This window comes from Podarcis raffonei, chromosome 4, assembly GCF_027172205.1.
Source record: "Podarcis raffonei isolate rPodRaf1 chromosome 4, rPodRaf1.pri, whole genome shotgun sequence".
Taxonomy (NCBI): domain Eukaryota; kingdom Metazoa; phylum Chordata; class Lepidosauria; order Squamata; family Lacertidae; genus Podarcis; species Podarcis raffonei.
The window spans coordinates 62,885,274-62,902,419 of record NC_070605.1 but is presented as its reverse complement, the minus strand read 5'-3'; the positions used below and the strand labels follow the sequence as shown (position 1 = coordinate 62,902,419).

At 39.9% G+C, this 17,146-nt stretch overlaps 1 protein-coding gene across 4 annotated transcripts in view; it reads left to right on the top strand.

The window, feature by feature from the left end:
• The window catches only part of IL1RAPL1 (interleukin 1 receptor accessory protein like 1), a 652,770-nt gene extending 650,620 nt beyond the window's left edge, over nucleotides 1–2,150 (top strand). For all 4 annotated transcript variants that reach the window (XM_053386980.1, XM_053386978.1, XM_053386977.1 and 1 more), the window contains one exon: nucleotides 279–2,150. In XM_053386980.1, the coding sequence (XP_053242955.1) occupies nucleotides 279–997 (719 nt within the window). In that variant the 3' untranslated portion in view covers nucleotides 998–2,150. The remainder of the gene's footprint in view (nucleotides 1–278) is intronic.
• Nucleotides 2,151–17,146: the final 14,996 nt, after the last annotated feature.

Sequence of the window (17,146 nt, the reverse complement as noted above, 5' to 3'; positions counted from 1 at the left end):
GTTCCTCTCTTTCCACCCTTTCTCATGCAGATACATCAGCCTACCATACAAGCCAAGTTGCACTCTGCAACAGGGGTATTCCTTTCTTGGTTCCTAGAATGAAGAATGGGAACTTACTTGGGGGAAATTCTTATTTACCACACATGAGTGACCAAATGGTTATTTGTAAATCTGCACTGAATGTTTGCATAATGCATAAATAAAAAGGACTTTGTTTTTAAGCAATTTGAAGCTCCGGTATAATTTTTGCCTGACCTTGAGCCTCTTTTGCTTTACAGCATACATAGAAGACGTGGCCAGATGTGTAGACCAAAGCAAGCGACTGATCATTGTCATGACTCCAAACTACGTGGTAAGAAGAGGCTGGAGTATCTTTGAACTGGAAACGAGGCTTCGGAACATGCTAGTTACGGGAGAAATTAAAGTGATACTGATTGAGTGCAGTGAACTTCGGGGAATCATGAACTACCAGGAGGTTGAGGCCCTGAAACATACTATCAAACTCCTAACTGTTATTAAATGGCACGGACCAAAATGCAACAAGTTGAATTCCAAATTCTGGAAACGTTTACAGTACGAAATGCCTTTTAAGAGGATAGAACCCATCACACACGAGCAGGTTTTAGATGTCAGTGAGCAGGGCCCCTTTGGGGAACTGCAGACGGTCTCAGCAATTTCCATGGCTGCTGCTACCTCCACGGCTCTTGCCACGGCCCATCCTGATCTGCGCTCCACCTTTCATAACACGTATCATTCCCAGATGCGCCAGAAACACTATTATCGAAGCTATGAATACGACGTACCTCCTACTGGCACCCTGCCTCTTACCTCAATAGGTAACCAGCATACCTACTGCAACATCCCTATGACACTTATTAATGGGCAGAGGCCACAGACAAAAACTAACAGGGAGCAGAATCCCGACGAGGCTCACACAAACAGTGCGATACTGCCACTCCTACCACGGGAAACCAGTATATCAAGTGTCATTTGGTGACATAAATGCAAGGGGGAACTCGCCCCCCTTGTGTAGAAGCTAAGTCTGCAGTCTGGTGCCTGGAACTACATCCTCGACTGCTGCTGTTAAACATGCATTACAATCTATGAAATATGAGGAAAAACAGGGTCTTGTACATATGTTTTTGCGAATTTCTTTGTAGCATCAGTCTTCCTGTTTTACCCATGTCTCCTGCCATTCACATTTTGACTTTGTTTTATATGTCATTGGGATTTGTATATTTGCATTTTTTAAAAAAAGAGAAAAAATGAAGAGACTGCTGTATAGATAGGAAAACCTTTTTGCTTCATTAGTATAGTTTGAGTGTTATTTTTTAAAACATTTATTAGGAATGCTTGGACAAAGTTATGTTGAATCCAGAAGCACTATCCATTTGTTGGCCCGCCTAGCCTGATTCCCAGCGGCCATGCTTGCAGCAATTCACCAGTGTGCGTGTGTGTGCGTGTGTGTGTGGGGAGGGGGACATTTGTTCTTAGGAGGACCCCACTAACGACTCATAGCCCTATCTTCATTCATTATCCCACTGCTACACTTTACCCCCTTACCCTTGCCTTTTTTACAGCACCACACAGAGTGAAATTACAGGTGGTCTAAATGTCTTAACATTTCACATAGTTAATAGTTGTGGAACAAAACAAAACAAAATAAAAATACACAACCCAGTCTGTATCACTTGGTTCACAATAACCACTATGGAGTATGTAGAAAGAAAAATAGGGTGTTATGCTTTATTTTATGAGTTGGTTGTATTCCTTTTATATAAAGATAATAACATGCTGACTCTAATTCATTCAATTCCTGAGAAAGTGTTGGATGTGTTTGTGACTCCCTCCCCCACTCCGTTTTTGGTTGGGACCAGTGGATCTCTTTCTTGCTTTAAATTCTTCAAATGAGATTATTTACATTCATCAGGCAAGTATGGCAATAGGCACTGAAGTGCACTAAACCCCGCAGAGATTTACGGTGATGGCTTCCAAACCAAAGGAAAGCAGAAGGACAATATCTAATATGGTTTGTCACATTGTATTACGAAAAAGTTGTCTTTTAAGAAGTATGAGAAAATTCTTTTGCAGCCGATTTGGAGTCCCCGTGTATATTAAAGTTTGGTCATTGCCTTTTCTTTTTGCTGATACATCCAGAATTTAGAATTCTTTATTATTCATTCTTATCTTTTTTTAAAGAAGAAGAAGAAGCTTGTAGTAATAATTTAGAAGGTTTTTTTTTTAATTCCAAGGTTGTTTAAAGAAGATCTCAGGAGGTTGCAAAAGTAAATACCAACAAACATCAATATTTTATAAAAGAGTAATATTTAAATCAGACCCAGAAATGTTGGAAACAGTTAATGTTATTGAATAAAATAAACTAGTTTTATTTTAAATGTATGATTTCATCTTTAAAAAGTTAAAGAAGGATCATGGAACGTGGCTCTGGGAAACATTCTCTGCATAAACCTCAGGACTGATTTTTTTGCCCACACAGAATTCAAGGAGAGTTTGTCATAGACATTAACGGAGCCAATTAACTCCTCATTCACTGAATGTTAACACAGTCAGCATTAATCTCCATATTTACACATACTGATGCAATAGTCACATTTCACATAAGAACCATGAGAGGGAGGAACAGTAGGATTGCTTTTCATATGGCACTAGCCTTTTGGGAGCACACTTCTAATGCTGATTAACTTACACCAGAACAGAATGTGACCTTTTTGTTTGTCTTGCACTCAAAATGCAACAATTTAACTGCTGGAAATGACTATTTGAAACTATTGAATTCACCGCAGATGGAGGAAGTTTCCTAAAGAGCTGACCAGTAACAGCTGCTATAATAGATACTGTGTGTTTTGTTTGACTGCCAAGTTATAGTTTGGTTTGGATAAGATGCAATGTGGTGAAACAATCTGTAACCTGCATTCTAGAGGTGCTTGTGGGCTTCAGCCTATACACTGGAAATATCCAGTCTCATGTTGTAACTGGAAAGGAAGCATCTGCAAGTCATATTCAAGAGCCTTTAGGATGTATATAGACATTTATTTGCCTAACAATATTCATTTCTGTGACAGTTAACTCAGGTCCTTTTCTAATAATGTTATTTTGTTAGTATGTGCTCCCCACAACCACCACCAAAATAAAAGTCTGGGCATGTGCCAAATAAATCACATCAAGCAAATAAAGCTGCCAGGACCAACAAAGCAGCTTTGCACATTTTGTTCTTTGAAAATGTAAGATGGCTATTATAGACACCTGCCAAGTACTGATGGAATTTAATGGCCTTTAATGAGATTCCAAATCTCAGACCTTTTCCCCTCCACTCTCCAAATTCCCAACAAAAGGTAAATCAGTGCAATGGCCTTTTCTTTTATATTTTTGAAGCTTAGATCTGAGTTGTGAAGTAACTGTAAAGCATTGCAGTATGACCACAGCTACGCTGTAGGTGTTAGCAGGTTTGGTTTCTCTTTTTTTAAGGTTTTTTTTTGTTTAAGTCTCACCAGGAATACTTTTCTTCTTCTATTTTTAATGTAGATTTAAGCACTTTGAATAGCATGATTCAGGGATTAATGGGTACTATTTGATATTCACACTACTTAAAGAAAAGATTTTCTTATAATGCTTTGTCATATTATTAAATAAAATCAAACAAATGAGAAAAGGAAGAGTATGTGAGATAAAGGCTCCAAATGGCTGGAGACCGCCATTTTTGGCTTTAGAAACATTCCGCCCAAGTATTCCTCTTCTATAAACAGCTGTGCAAGAAACAGTAAAGGAACTGTCATATGTTCACGTACTCAATGTTTGACTAAAATTCTGTTAGAACACAAAATAAAAAGAAAAAAAGTATTTGCCCTAGTTCCTGGGCTCTATCCTTTGTTTTTTACTGGGGAAGGAGGAGGTGGGAGAGAAGCATTCTGTGAAAGTTTTCATGCAAAGCCATGTTAAAGGCTTAGCCATAAAAGCACAGCACTTTGTTTGGAAAAAAAGTTCACAACCCAATGCAGACCTAAGTGTGCTTACTTCTGTACCCACAAATCTGTTTTGGATTGTGGTCAAATTCAACAGCACAATCACTGGGCAAAGGTTACATCTTTGGCTCAAAATTCATAGCTAATACGGGGTCATATGGATTATGTCAGTAATTGTGTGTTAAACCTCCTTAGTCCCTGACCATCCTTAATGTGGAGCTACTATTCTCTGAAACAAGTGGCCATTCACCATCTGCTTTGATTTTTCTCACCCCAAAGGGTCCAAGGTAAGTAGTAGGTGTACCACTAAATGGCCTTTTCATACCACCATTTTAAAGAAAATGTCACCATAAGGAGATGATTATGGAAGCACTTACACACAATGAGTTGGATCTACAGTGACTTCCATAAATAAAATATAGCCCTTCCATTCATGGAAGCCATTAACATCTTGAGGAGGCTCTGCAGAAGAGTAAAGCTTCTTCTTTTTTTTTAACTTATTCTCCCATCTTCCCATCCCCTGCAGTACTTTTCATGTTGCTCTAGGTCCCACAATCCCTCAAAACGGATAAGGGACACTGCAAGGGCAGGGAAGAACTAGTTAAGATTGCCTCCTCTCAGCTTCCTCCAGCAAGAGGAGAATTCTGCCGAATGTGAACCTGGATCCAATGTCCGGAAAAGTAAGGAAATCACTAAACTCATGGAGATTCTTCCACCTTAAAGATAGTTATGTGAATAACCATTGTACCACTAATGCTGAAGACCCATAGAATTCTAACAGTACTTTTGCAGATGTATACATCTATTCTTAGTATCCAGCCGAGAGAACCAAGCAGAGATCACTGGATACTAGATAGATAACTGGACCATATACACTCTTATTCCTGTTACATTCTTTTCTTCTTTCTTTAATATTATGTATTAAATTCAATCATGTTTAGACCTAAGATATACAGTGGTACCTCAGTTTAAGAACAGTCCTGTTTAAGAACGATTTGGTTTACAAACTCTGCAAAACCAGACCAGAAATAGTGTCTTGATTTTAGAACTTTACCTCGGTCTAAGAATGGAATCCGAAGGGTGGAAGGGCACCAGCAGCAGGAGGCCTCATTAGGAAAAGCGCGTCTCAGAATAGAAGAGCACATCAACTTGGTAGGAGATGTGGCCTACAAGTGTACCAGCAGTGTTTGTAAATATTACCCTGCATTTTAGCAGAGCTGCCTCTTTGTATACTTGCTGCTGCTTATCCATAGGCTGACCAGAGATGCTGTGGGATGAACCACATTTGTTAATTCCGTCAGTCACCATGAAATACAACCCTTTCCTTGCAGACATCATTTAGAGCAACTGCTTCAACTCTCATCCAAATCTCACTTACTGCTTATTGTAACACATTTCTACTCACTTTGGAACTCTTAGAGCAGGAATTAAATGAACATAGACAGTTTTGCAACACACAGTCTCTGCCTTCATAACACATTTCAATATCTTTAGCAGTTTGCTTGTAAAAAGCACTTGTTTCGCAGGAGAGCAAAGAAAAATACCCGTCACATATCATTTTGGTAGCATGAAGGGATTTGTCTGTCAAAATTTAGAATGTTGTTATTCTTTTGAAGTGCTGAGCCAGGCTATAGCCGCTGGAGATATTTTAGCTGCTTCACCATTCTCTCCCATCTTGCTATTCCAGAAACTTTGGAGAGAAAGACTAATATAAATCATTTGGTCCACTGTGGTTTTTTGTCATTCATTGTTTTAATATGATCCTTAAATTGTTCTCCCTCACAGTTTATATGGGGGGGGGGGATAAAGCAAGAGATGACAGCTGCCCATAGCATTCAGGTTGACAAAATGTACCTTGGAAAAACCATAAAGGTAAGGTCATGCTAATGGGCAAGAATCACTAAAAATAATCTTTGTTGTTGATCAGCTGCAATAGTGTAAACAGTTATCATGAAGTAAGTCAAAGTCAAATCTTCATTATGGCCACACGCCAGCATAAGGTAAAAGTACCTACATACAAAAGTAGAGCATGCTAAATAGGTGATAGGGCAACTATAGAAGTAAGGGGTATACAAATACTCATTCTCTCAATAAACCAGGATGAGATATAAACATATAAGGCACATAAATCAAGCAGAATATAAAATGTTTAGATTTAAACCTTCAGTTTTAGACCTGTTGTCATAAAGATTTGTGTTTCAACAGCAGCAATGAACTTTAAACAATTCATATACCACAACTACCGCAGGTTTTAAACCCATAAGAAACAAATGACAAAATGACATTTCACCCAAGCTCTGGGGTGTTAATTTTGTAATCCAGAGGACTCATTCAGATTCAAAAGCAGTTTCTCACATGTCATGCACTTATGGAAGTTATTGGGGAAGGTCGGGGAAGGCTGCTTTGGTTATTCTGTCAAGGGTAGCTAACCTCCAGATATTCGTAAATGACAACTCTCATCATCCCTGACTATTGGGCCATGCTGCCTGGAGCTCCCATAGTAATGGGAGTCTAAATAGGAAGGCCATTGATTAACCACAGCTGCTCTAAAATTTGGAAAGCTTTGGCAACTTAAAAAAGAATAAACAATACTTTTCCCATTCAAATATTTATTAACTTCTAAAAGGCACTGCACCAATCTACAGAACTGAGAGAGAAGCGGAAGAATTGGTACACACGATGTTGCCTCATTCTTACAGTGTGGATTTAACTGGAAACTAAAGTGTGAAGGAGGAAAAAGTCTCAACCAAGCCCCAACCACTCTTCCAAATTGTCAACTAATTTTGTGAGAGACTTGTGAAGGAAATATCCACTTATGTATGAGGGGGGGTTGTGGGGGGGGGACATCAAGCTGCACCTGAACACCTACTTTACCCTGTCCTGGTTCATAGCTAAATGCTGATGGGTACCGTCACTGGTTTTACTTTAAATAAACAAACAAAGACCCACTCTGCTACTGAAGGAGTAACAAAGCAGCACACCTGTCTTTCCTTCCACTAGAAATTTGTTCCTTAATGGCAAAATGACACTATTTGGTGCAGTCTGCCTGGAAGAAGGTATTCCAGAGCATCTATCACTACATTGCTCCTTCCCGGACACCCGTAAGATGAGTAACTGGCCCTTGGAGCAATGGGGAGGGAGAGGCAAGAGTTGTGGACATTTACAGTCAAGTAAAGAAGGCTTTTGCTTGCTTTGGATCTGCTTGTGAGCAATAAAACAAATTTTTTTTCAAGACTTGTAACGTTCAGCTACTGAACATTAGTGAAGTACAGGACAGTCTACAACAGGCACCCCCAACCTTCAGCCCTCCAGATGTTTTGGACTACAATTCCCATCATCCCTGACCACTGGTCCTATTAGCTAGGGGTCATGGGAGTTGTAGGCCAAAACATCTGTAGGGCCGCAGGTTGGGGATGCCTGGTCTACAATCTGCACTGAGGCCACATTTCTCCTGTAGAAATCTAGCATATGGTGCAAGCCTCTACAAAGGTCGCTCAACCCTTGTGCCCCAATATTTTTTCTGGTGCTACCATGACATCTTAGGCGAGAATCACTTTGTGTGCAAAAATCCTTATAGCCACTGCTTCTCCACAAAGCAGTCTCAACAGGGCATGATATGCAGTGTAGAAGCAAAAGGCAGGGAAGGAATGCTTCCCTCTACAATCCTCTTGCTTCCTACTCCAACTCTTGCTTCCAACTCCTGGCTCCCACCCTGGGATTCCAGCACAAAGCAACAAGTGACCACATATGTTGCTTATGTGCAACCTCACCTGGAAGCTAACCCACCTTTCTCCCATTTCCTTATGTTTGTAAAATGCATAGTGTTTATGAGTGACATGCAGAATGTGAGATGGATCTTTGAAAACTTTCCTGATTCATAGATAGCCCTGTTCTGTGCCTGAAAGGAACCTACTATTAGTATAATATACGGTAATTAATTTAATACATTTTTCAAAGTATTTTGTTTTCTGGTAGCAGTTTAACTCCATCATACCTTAAGATGTAATACTTTGTTCTTGTTCTCTATGTTAACGACACTTGAAGATAGGTTAATAAAATTGACTGGAAGTTTACAAAATCGTCAGCTTCCATTTTTAAGCTTCGTGCTTCTGTTTGCATTGATTCTATATTCTATGTATAAATATGAAAACAATATGAAAACAAGCTACAACAGGGGTAGGTAACATGTGGCCCTCTAACTGTTGCTCTGCTGCACCTCCCATCTTCCCTGATCATTAGCCATGCTGGCTGGGCCTTATGAGAGTTAGAGTACATCAGCCTGAAGAAAGACCCAGATTCCCCACCCCTGGGCTATGGAATAAATAGTAAGAGGCGTTCAGCCTGAAATATTCCCAGTGATTCGCTCTCAAAAAGAGTATGATGATGCTAAAAAGATAGTGTTTCTCCCTGGAGGTAATAATTAATATACCCTACCACAAGCATATGGGACGCGGGTGGCGCTGTGGGTTAAACCAGAGCCTAGGACTTGCCAATCAGAAGGTCGGCGGTTCGAATCCCCGCAACGGGGTGAGCTCCCGTTGCTTGGTCCCTGCTCCTGCCAACCTAGCAGTTCGAAAGCACGTCAAAGTGCAAGTAGATAAATAGGTACCGCTCCGGCGGGAAGGTAAACGGCATTTCTGTGCACTGCTCTGGTTCGCCAGAAGCGGCTTAGTCATGCTGGCCACATGACCTGGAAGCTGTACGCCGGCTCCCTCGGCCAATAAAGTGAGATGAGCGCCACAACCCCAGAGTCAGTCACGACTGGACCTAATGGTCAGGGGTCCCTTTACCTTTACCTTTTACCACAAGCATAATCTGCGTGAGCAAGATCATGTGGTGTACTTTCTCATCCACACTTTAAATAAAATAGCTCATGATTCTGAAGTTATCGTGGTAGCCGTTTCAGATGATTTGGCTTCTAATCAAAGGAATGTTTATTTTCTCAGCAGTCATGTATGCTGTTTTTGGAGTGGATGCTTTTCATTGTTTGACAGGTAAATTGCAGGGGAATATTTTAGGGACACCCTTCATAACAAGCTTAACAGGTGACCAGCAATGCACTTACAAGGCGGGTGGAGTGTTTGCCAGAGCTTTTGTTCTCTGGTGAACAGTTTGCAGTAGCTGTAATTATGCACTTGGGGACACTTAGAAAGACAATTAAAACAATTAGCATTATACATGTAACTTAAGCATTACATTAGAATGCTTCACATTTATCTTCCTAACACCTAGAAAACATCAAATGGGAACAATTATACACATACTACAAAGTTATGGACATACTACAAAACAATTATTCACACAGCACCAAAGCAGGATAATCACACAGGTCTCTATTTTAAAGCAGCAATCCCACTAAAGTCGAGTTAGCTCAGTTCAATTCTACCTCTATGGTCACTCCCAGATGACCTGTTTAATTAGCATTCAGTCTGAATTGTTTGCAGAGACATCAGCTATTTAATGAGTATTCAGGTAGAGTTGTTTGTGGGGAGATCAGATTACCATGGGTCAAGCCAGTGTTATCCCACACTTTCCAATCTATTTCCCTGTCATTTTCCTTATTGCAAAAAGCCCACTCTTTTGGAGAAGTGGGTTTGCTTCTCACCGGGGTTCAGGTCAGATTTAATTACACAGATGGGATATGACCAAATCCCACCCCTGGAAATGCCCTCAGTGGAATGCAGAACTTTGACAGACTCCTGCCATAGAAACACTGAGGTTTAAACAGAAGGTGCTTATAGTCAAAGCAATAAAGTTACCTGCTTTCCACAAAGAGATCTATAACAGAGTTTCATTCTCAAAAACCTGAACAATCCCATATCCAAAGAATATTTGTTTGTTTTTGCAACTTCATGTAAATGCTGTCCAGTCTTTTGAGATTCAGCAGCAGAAACATGCAAAGAGCACTGTGCATGTTTACACTAAATTCTGTAACAACTAGAATCTTTTTGTTTGGCACCTGTGATCATGATGGAGTCATGGAGTCACAGGACTTGCTGAAACAATTGCAACAGGCTTAATTTTTTTGAATTTCTATTAACTTTTATTCCTAAGAATGCTGCACATGCTAGCAATATTTTAAAAAACCTTAATTTTTCCACACCCAGGAAGGGAAAATGGTTGAGGAAACATACACCATAAAGTAGGTAAAATATAGGGTTTCTTTCCATAAAATAAATAAAAGGTGAGTGCATAATTTCAGAGCAGATAAACAAGGTTTATGTGCAGTTTTCTTTTCAATCTTACTCTTTTACTGGCAAAAATGCAAAGTTATCATGACACAGTAAGCTTTCCCCTCTTGCAAACTGAGACAAAAATAAAACAGTGTGTGTGAAAACTTTTTTTTAAAAAAGCCAAATGACTGCCAGTATTAATTTTACAGTGTTGTTTTGAAAGCTGTTTGAATTGGCTACATTAGTGGCAGATTGTTCGCCAGCTCAACCCTATGATCCTATAGATCTCAGTGGCACAAGATAAATTCAAAACCTGAGCCCAGTAAGTGTAACAGAAACAGATGTTCAGCCTTGCTTGCCAGGAACATACAAATCTACCTTTGGTATAATATGTGGCCAGCTCAGTTTTGCATGAAAGGTCCAGACCATTTCACACAGAGAAGTCACTCAAACAAACAAACAAACAAACAATCTTCTCTTCCTGGCTTACTACATGCATTAGGCTGACCATGTATCTCATTTTATAGAGGACAGATCTCTGTTTGCAGGACTGTCCAATCAACGTCTGCTTCAGAGGTAAGAAACTAGAAGAAGAGAAAGCAGAGTGTGTGAAATTGCCTATCAAGAATTAGCATCTGGACAGCAGATGGAGCAGGCACACAGGTGACCTGCTCACAGTCTTCCCCACCTTGGTGAGATGTACTGTGTTTCGGTGTAAACCATAGTAATCAGTTCTAAATGCACAATGATACATATATATGAGCATATGCAAATTTTATGCAAATCTGTATCCCTCCTCACCCATACCCCATTGGATGATGCATTTCCTTCTTTTTGGCGACGTATAAGTGGCCTAATATGCATGGAGTTGTGGGTTTTTAAAAAAGGGGGGGAGAGAAATAATTTAAAATGTAACCCCCATCCATTTCCAAACACACACATATACATGCACACACAGAGTCTGGTGCTGTCCAGAATGGAATATCCCTAATAGCCTGTGCCAAATGGCAAGGAACCTGCTACTCATTCCCACATCACTAGGTTACTATCAGAGGGAAAGAGAATAACCAGGACTCAGCTACATTGGTAAAGAAAAAGCTATATAGCATTGTGCCACCAGATGGTGCTGTGGAGTCCTGTTTTTCTCTACCTGTTTTCCCTGTTTACATTTACAACATGTTTAACTGAAACGCTTCTTTAGTGTGCCTAGATCCAGCCCTATTCACCTCGTTGGTTAGGTAGGTATCATATAAATATTGAGTCCTGGTGCAGGATGGCCACTGGGAATGCCGCTCTATGTTTGTTTGTAATGCCTAAGTAATCCATCTGAAATTTATCTAGCACTATTTCACTAGATTTGTTATTATCATTGTAGATTATGCTGTGTCTTGGGTTAACAGCACAAACTCTCATAAATCTTTTATTGTATTGGCCATAAACATCATTAATAATGCTTTTTTAAAAGGTTTCCTCAATAATATAGGCTACCAAACAGCCCACTGCTATAGCATCATGACAATAAACAAAAAATTACATGGTGTATGTGTCATAATTATTCTACTGAGAGCATTTCAAGTGCTTATGACTGCAATACTATACTCTCTAACCTGGGAATATGCCTAATTTAGTCCAATGGGACATACTTCTGAGTAGAAGTATAACCTGGCCTTATAACCAGTGAATTTACAAGACCATTTGTGCATGTTAAATTTCTTTAAAAGAATATTGCCATTTACGTGAACACTGATAAAATCCAAAACAAACAAACAATATGCTGTACTCTGTTGCTTCATACTCAGTGAACACTGCATTAAAATGTATTAAAGAATAGTCAAGATGATATATAACAGTTTGGCAGCTACATAGTATTGTGTGTCTGAAAATACACAAAACTTAACAAACATCAAGAGATATCTGGGGGGGGGGAACTAAATTACTCCTTCCAAAAAAAGAGCACCAGGGGCTGTAAAAAAGAATGTCAAGTATGAACTCCTCATCCCTATTTCACTTAAAACAACCATCTCACATAATTCAAAAGTAATTTTCCATTAATATTTGTAGAGAGATGCCCATCAGCTTCAGGAAGCCTGGAACGAATGTTGACATATCTCTGACTGAATACAAGTTTCTTTCTTGAAAAACAATGACCTCAGTTTTCCCCCAAATAAATAAGTTTATAAACTAGCAATAAAGTTGCAGCAATTGATTTAAGACAAATAAACAAGAAGGGATTTTGCAAGATTAAATGAGACAGATTTCAGATGAATTTTTTAAACAAAAAACAAGACAAAGAAAGAGGCTGACCAAAAAGGAAAAAGTGGGGGGGGGGGAGAGAACAGCATTTAAAAATTTAATGAACCTCCCACTGATTTTGCTAGAACTAGATTGATACTGTAGGACCGCAGCACTGGAAGAATGCCTAAAATGAACTGCTAAGCTAGTGTGCTGATAAACACCAAAGTAGGAAAGGCACACATGACTGTAGTATCTAAGCTTATCCAAGGTGTTATATATCCAGGGTGTGCATAACATTCAGCTCAGACCCAAATTCAGAAAACTGTCCATTTTGGCTTGGAACTCTTTGGAGGGTGCTGCCTTAATCTCAGTTCCAGATCCGAACTTTGCTTCAGGAAACCTGAAGTGTCATGTTTCCCTGTTCACTATTATAGAGAAATTTAAAAACAGCTAAACTCCTTTTGAATTATGGTGCTGGAGGAGACTCTTGAGAGTCCCATGGACTGCAAAAAGATCAACCTATCCATTCTGAAGGAAATCAGCCCTGAGTGCTCACTGGAAGTACAGATCGTGAAGCTGAGGCTCCAATACTTTGGCCACCGCATGAGAAGAGAAGACTCCCTGGAAAAGACCCTGATGCTGGGAAAGATGGAGGGCACAAGGATAAGGGGACGACAGAGGACGAGATGGTTGGATAGTGTTCTCGAAGCTACCAGCATGAGTTTGACCAAACTGCGGGAGGCAGTGGAAGACAGGAGTGCCTGCCATGGTCTGGTCCATGGGGTCATGAAGAGTCAGACATGACTAAACGATTAAACAATAACAAACTCATTTTGACAGGAATGGACTGAATGGAATTTTCAGGCATAGTAGCCCCTCCACAGTGGATCAAGTCTGCATAATTTCAGACAAATGGGCACATGGGGGCATCTTGCACGTGAACGTGTCTGGTGATGTGTACGGTATAAGTGCTGAATCATTCCCTCTAATCCCAAACTAGGGATAGAATTTGCTAAAAAACACACCTCAATTTGCATGAATTTCTTTCTACTGCCCATCTCACTTCTTGGTGTCAACAAAAGCAAGTAATTTTTTCCTGGTTCCACTAAAAATACTGGTTCTCGCACTATTATACATATTGCTGATAGAAAATGTCTTTTCAATTAATCAATGAGCTAATTAAATACTGAATCTATAGCAAATCAATAGGTAAAAATGGATCAGAAAGTAGATGATGGGAAAACTATGTTTTTTAAAAAGCAAAACTAGCCAAGATAATACAAACATACTAAAGAGATCTGAGCCAATGGAAGCACATGCAAATGTATTATTTTTTAAAAGTATAATTATACATTTACTCAGAAACTATAATAACTCTGTAGGAACTGTTTTGGTCACTGTGGTAAATAATTGGCATTTCTTATAACTAAATACATATTTATATACCATGCTAGATGGGGTTTCAAGGACCTAGAATGGGTTCCCTTGGCTTTAAATATGCTGCAGTGTGGCTGATCTAATCTCCTGGCAAATACTGTGTTTTATCATTTTAATTAAAACTGGAAGAATTTGCAACTATTTAAAACAAGTAATTTTCAATTAGTTAGATTGGTTGAATACTGTGAGTTAAAATAATTATTTTCCTAGTGAAAATGCAAAATACAGTAATAGCAACAATGAAAAATGAAAAAAAAATCCCCCCTTAGCCCCCAAGTCTCATTGTTCCCTTGACACTCCATTCCCTCCATAGCAATAACTCACATGGGTGGGGGAACCCACTTACTGTTCCCCCATCCATGTGAGGGCTTTCCCTACCTCTACTTTCTTCTTGGTCCTTGCCATCATCTATCATCTCCTAACATTCTCAAGTCCTTTGCTTACTGCTTGTGCTGTGCTTCTTTATTATTCAATCAACTTCCCTGAATCTCATTTGGACTCATAGATTACCCAGCTTCACAGGCCATGCCTTCCATCAAATACCTCAATACAGTGGTACCTTGGGTTAAGAACTTAATTCGTTCTGGAGGTCCATTCTTAACCTGAATCTGTTCTTAACCTGAGGTACCACTTTAGCTAATGGGGCCTCCCGCCAACACCGCGCCGCAGTGGCACAATTTCTGTTCTCATCCTGAGGCAAAGTTCTTAACCCGAGGTAATATTTCTGGGTTAGTGGAGTCTGTAACCTGAAGCGCCTGTAACCCGAGGTACCACTGTAGTGTCTTACCAGTCCACACTGATCTAGTTGGTGTTGCAATTGTTTTCCATGTGAGAATGCAATGGTTTGGCAACACTTGAGTCCTTGGTAAAAATTCAGGGAACAAATTAGGTCAATTCTGGAGAAACTGGGTAATACAGAAGCAGCTTGTGTATGTATGAGATCAGAGCAGTCAATATTTTGCTCTGCTTTATCTGCCCCCACTCCCATTTGCTTTCCCTGTGATATTTAAAACTTCATCAGTGGTAAAATTCAATGCAGAGCTACACAAAAGCCTGTCCAAATTTTACAACATCTGCGTTGTTATTCTTTTTATTATTAAATAATTGTTTACTATTGCTAAGTTTATTCATCGCTTTTTACAAGAGTCTCGAAGTTTGCAAAGGGTTGATTTAAAATACAACAATGGCATAAAAACTAACAATAGAACATACTAATACCTGAAATCCACTAACTACATAAATAAAAAATATACATAAGGTGTACGTGACCAAAGGTTATTTTGCTACCAACTACCAGTTATGTATAAGGAAGTCCAGATGCTCCATTCTTTAAGGCATATATCTGAGAGATACTCTGAACAGCAAATCATTGGATTATAATTCCAGTGGGATCTATTAAATTCAGTCCAGCTCTTCCAGAATTAGCGATTTCCACAATTTGGAACAATTACATTAACATTAAAGGGAGCTAATGTTCCTTTCCCTTTTCTTCTTAAGAAAATAAAATAGAACGAAAAGGAATAAATATATAAAAGATGAATAAGGTGCCAAGCAGTATTTTAGATTTTCCTGTCTTCTGTCAGATTAAGAGAAGCATTAAAACAAGATTATTTTTCTGAAAGCAACTGAATAAAATAAGGCTGCTCCTTATTTAGCATGCTTGTGTTTAGATATGTTGGGGTCTGTGTGAGTTGAATGAAGAATATACCATACATAAAATCTAGCCATTCTGCACATTCACCAGACATCTTTCAACATGTGCAAGGAATTGTGTTTATACTGCCTATGAAGAATGAACACAGGAGCTGCTTCATATACCATGCAACTCTGACCCAGTAAATTCTGACCATCAGCAGCTGTCCAGAGTCTTAGGCAGAGGCCCTTCCTATCACCTGCTGCCTGATTCATTTAACTGAAGATGCCAGAGATTGAACCCAAACTCTACTGTATGTGCTCTACCGCTGTTGAGGCTTGGAATAGACCATGCCCAGGTCTGGGCGGACAAGGATATGGACATAGATAGGATGAAGGTTCAGCAGATGAGGCACAAAGGGCTGGGGTGATAGACAGGTTCCCAGATAAACTGAAGATCAGACACTAGATTAAAGGCCAATACAGAGCCAGCACCATGTGGAACATCAAATTACAAAGCAGCAATAGAGAGTTGACTGCAGAAATAGATGGTCAAAGGCAGAAAAGTGAGCAGAGGTCATGATCTAAGGCAGGGGTAGGCAACCTAATGCCCGTGGGCCGGGTGCGGCCCAATCCCCTTCTCAATCTGGCCCGTGGACGGTCCGGGAATCAGCGTGTTTTTACATGAGTAGAATGTGTCCTTTTCTTTAAAATGTATCTCTGGGTTATTTATGGGGCATAGGAATTCGTTCATTATTATTTTTTAAATATAGTCCAGCCCACCACATGGTCTGAGGGATGGTGGACCGGCCTACGGCTGGAAAAGGTTGCTGACCCCTGATCTAAGGTAGAAGGCAGGAAAAGGCGCAGAGCAGACAGAGTCTTCATGCTCAAGACAAGCTATCTAGTCAGATGAATTAGCTTGGCTGAAGGGTTTTTAAACATAGCTGTCAACTTTCAGATTTGAAAATAAGGGATCAGCAGCCTCAGGTGTCCCGGTGACAGTCTACGGGGTAGCTAACAATCCAGGATAGCAGCGGGAAGCAGTGTGAAACGGCACTGGAATAAGGGAATTTCCCGCAAAAAAAGGGAAGGTTGACAGCTATGTTTTTAAAGGACGTTGTGTGCTACAGTTAAGTTGGTGACTCAGTGAAACTATCCTAGCTGGGAGGACTGCTGAATCTCTTTAGGCTAGAACTATAGTCTAAAGGGTGCCTGGTCTGCCTGATTTCCTGGGAGCCCTGAGTGCTGGTGGGGATGGCATCCTCTTGCATGAGACAATTTGGAGTGCTGAAATGGTGGGAAAGTCCTTTCCCCTTGCCACTTCTTCATTCCTAAGTGCCTTCTCCCTAAGCAGCTTTACAAGCACACAGAAGCCCCTCAGCAACAGTTACACTCTATTAGTTTGTGTGGGGAAATTGTCTGCGGACAAACGTCGGCTCCCTCGGCCTCTAAAGCAAGATGAGCGCCACGACCCCAGAGTCGTTCGCGACTGGACTTAACTGCCAGGGGTCCTTTACCTTTTTAACAAGTATTTTGGCACTTACTCTCTGGAGCCGTTTTTTTCTGCATGTGCATGTGTGTTTGATATAAATCTTGTCTAAGATGCTTGAAGGAGAAAGACTCATTAAAGCTCATCATTAAATAGACATTAAAATCAAATAAATAAGCATTAAATAGCCATTATTA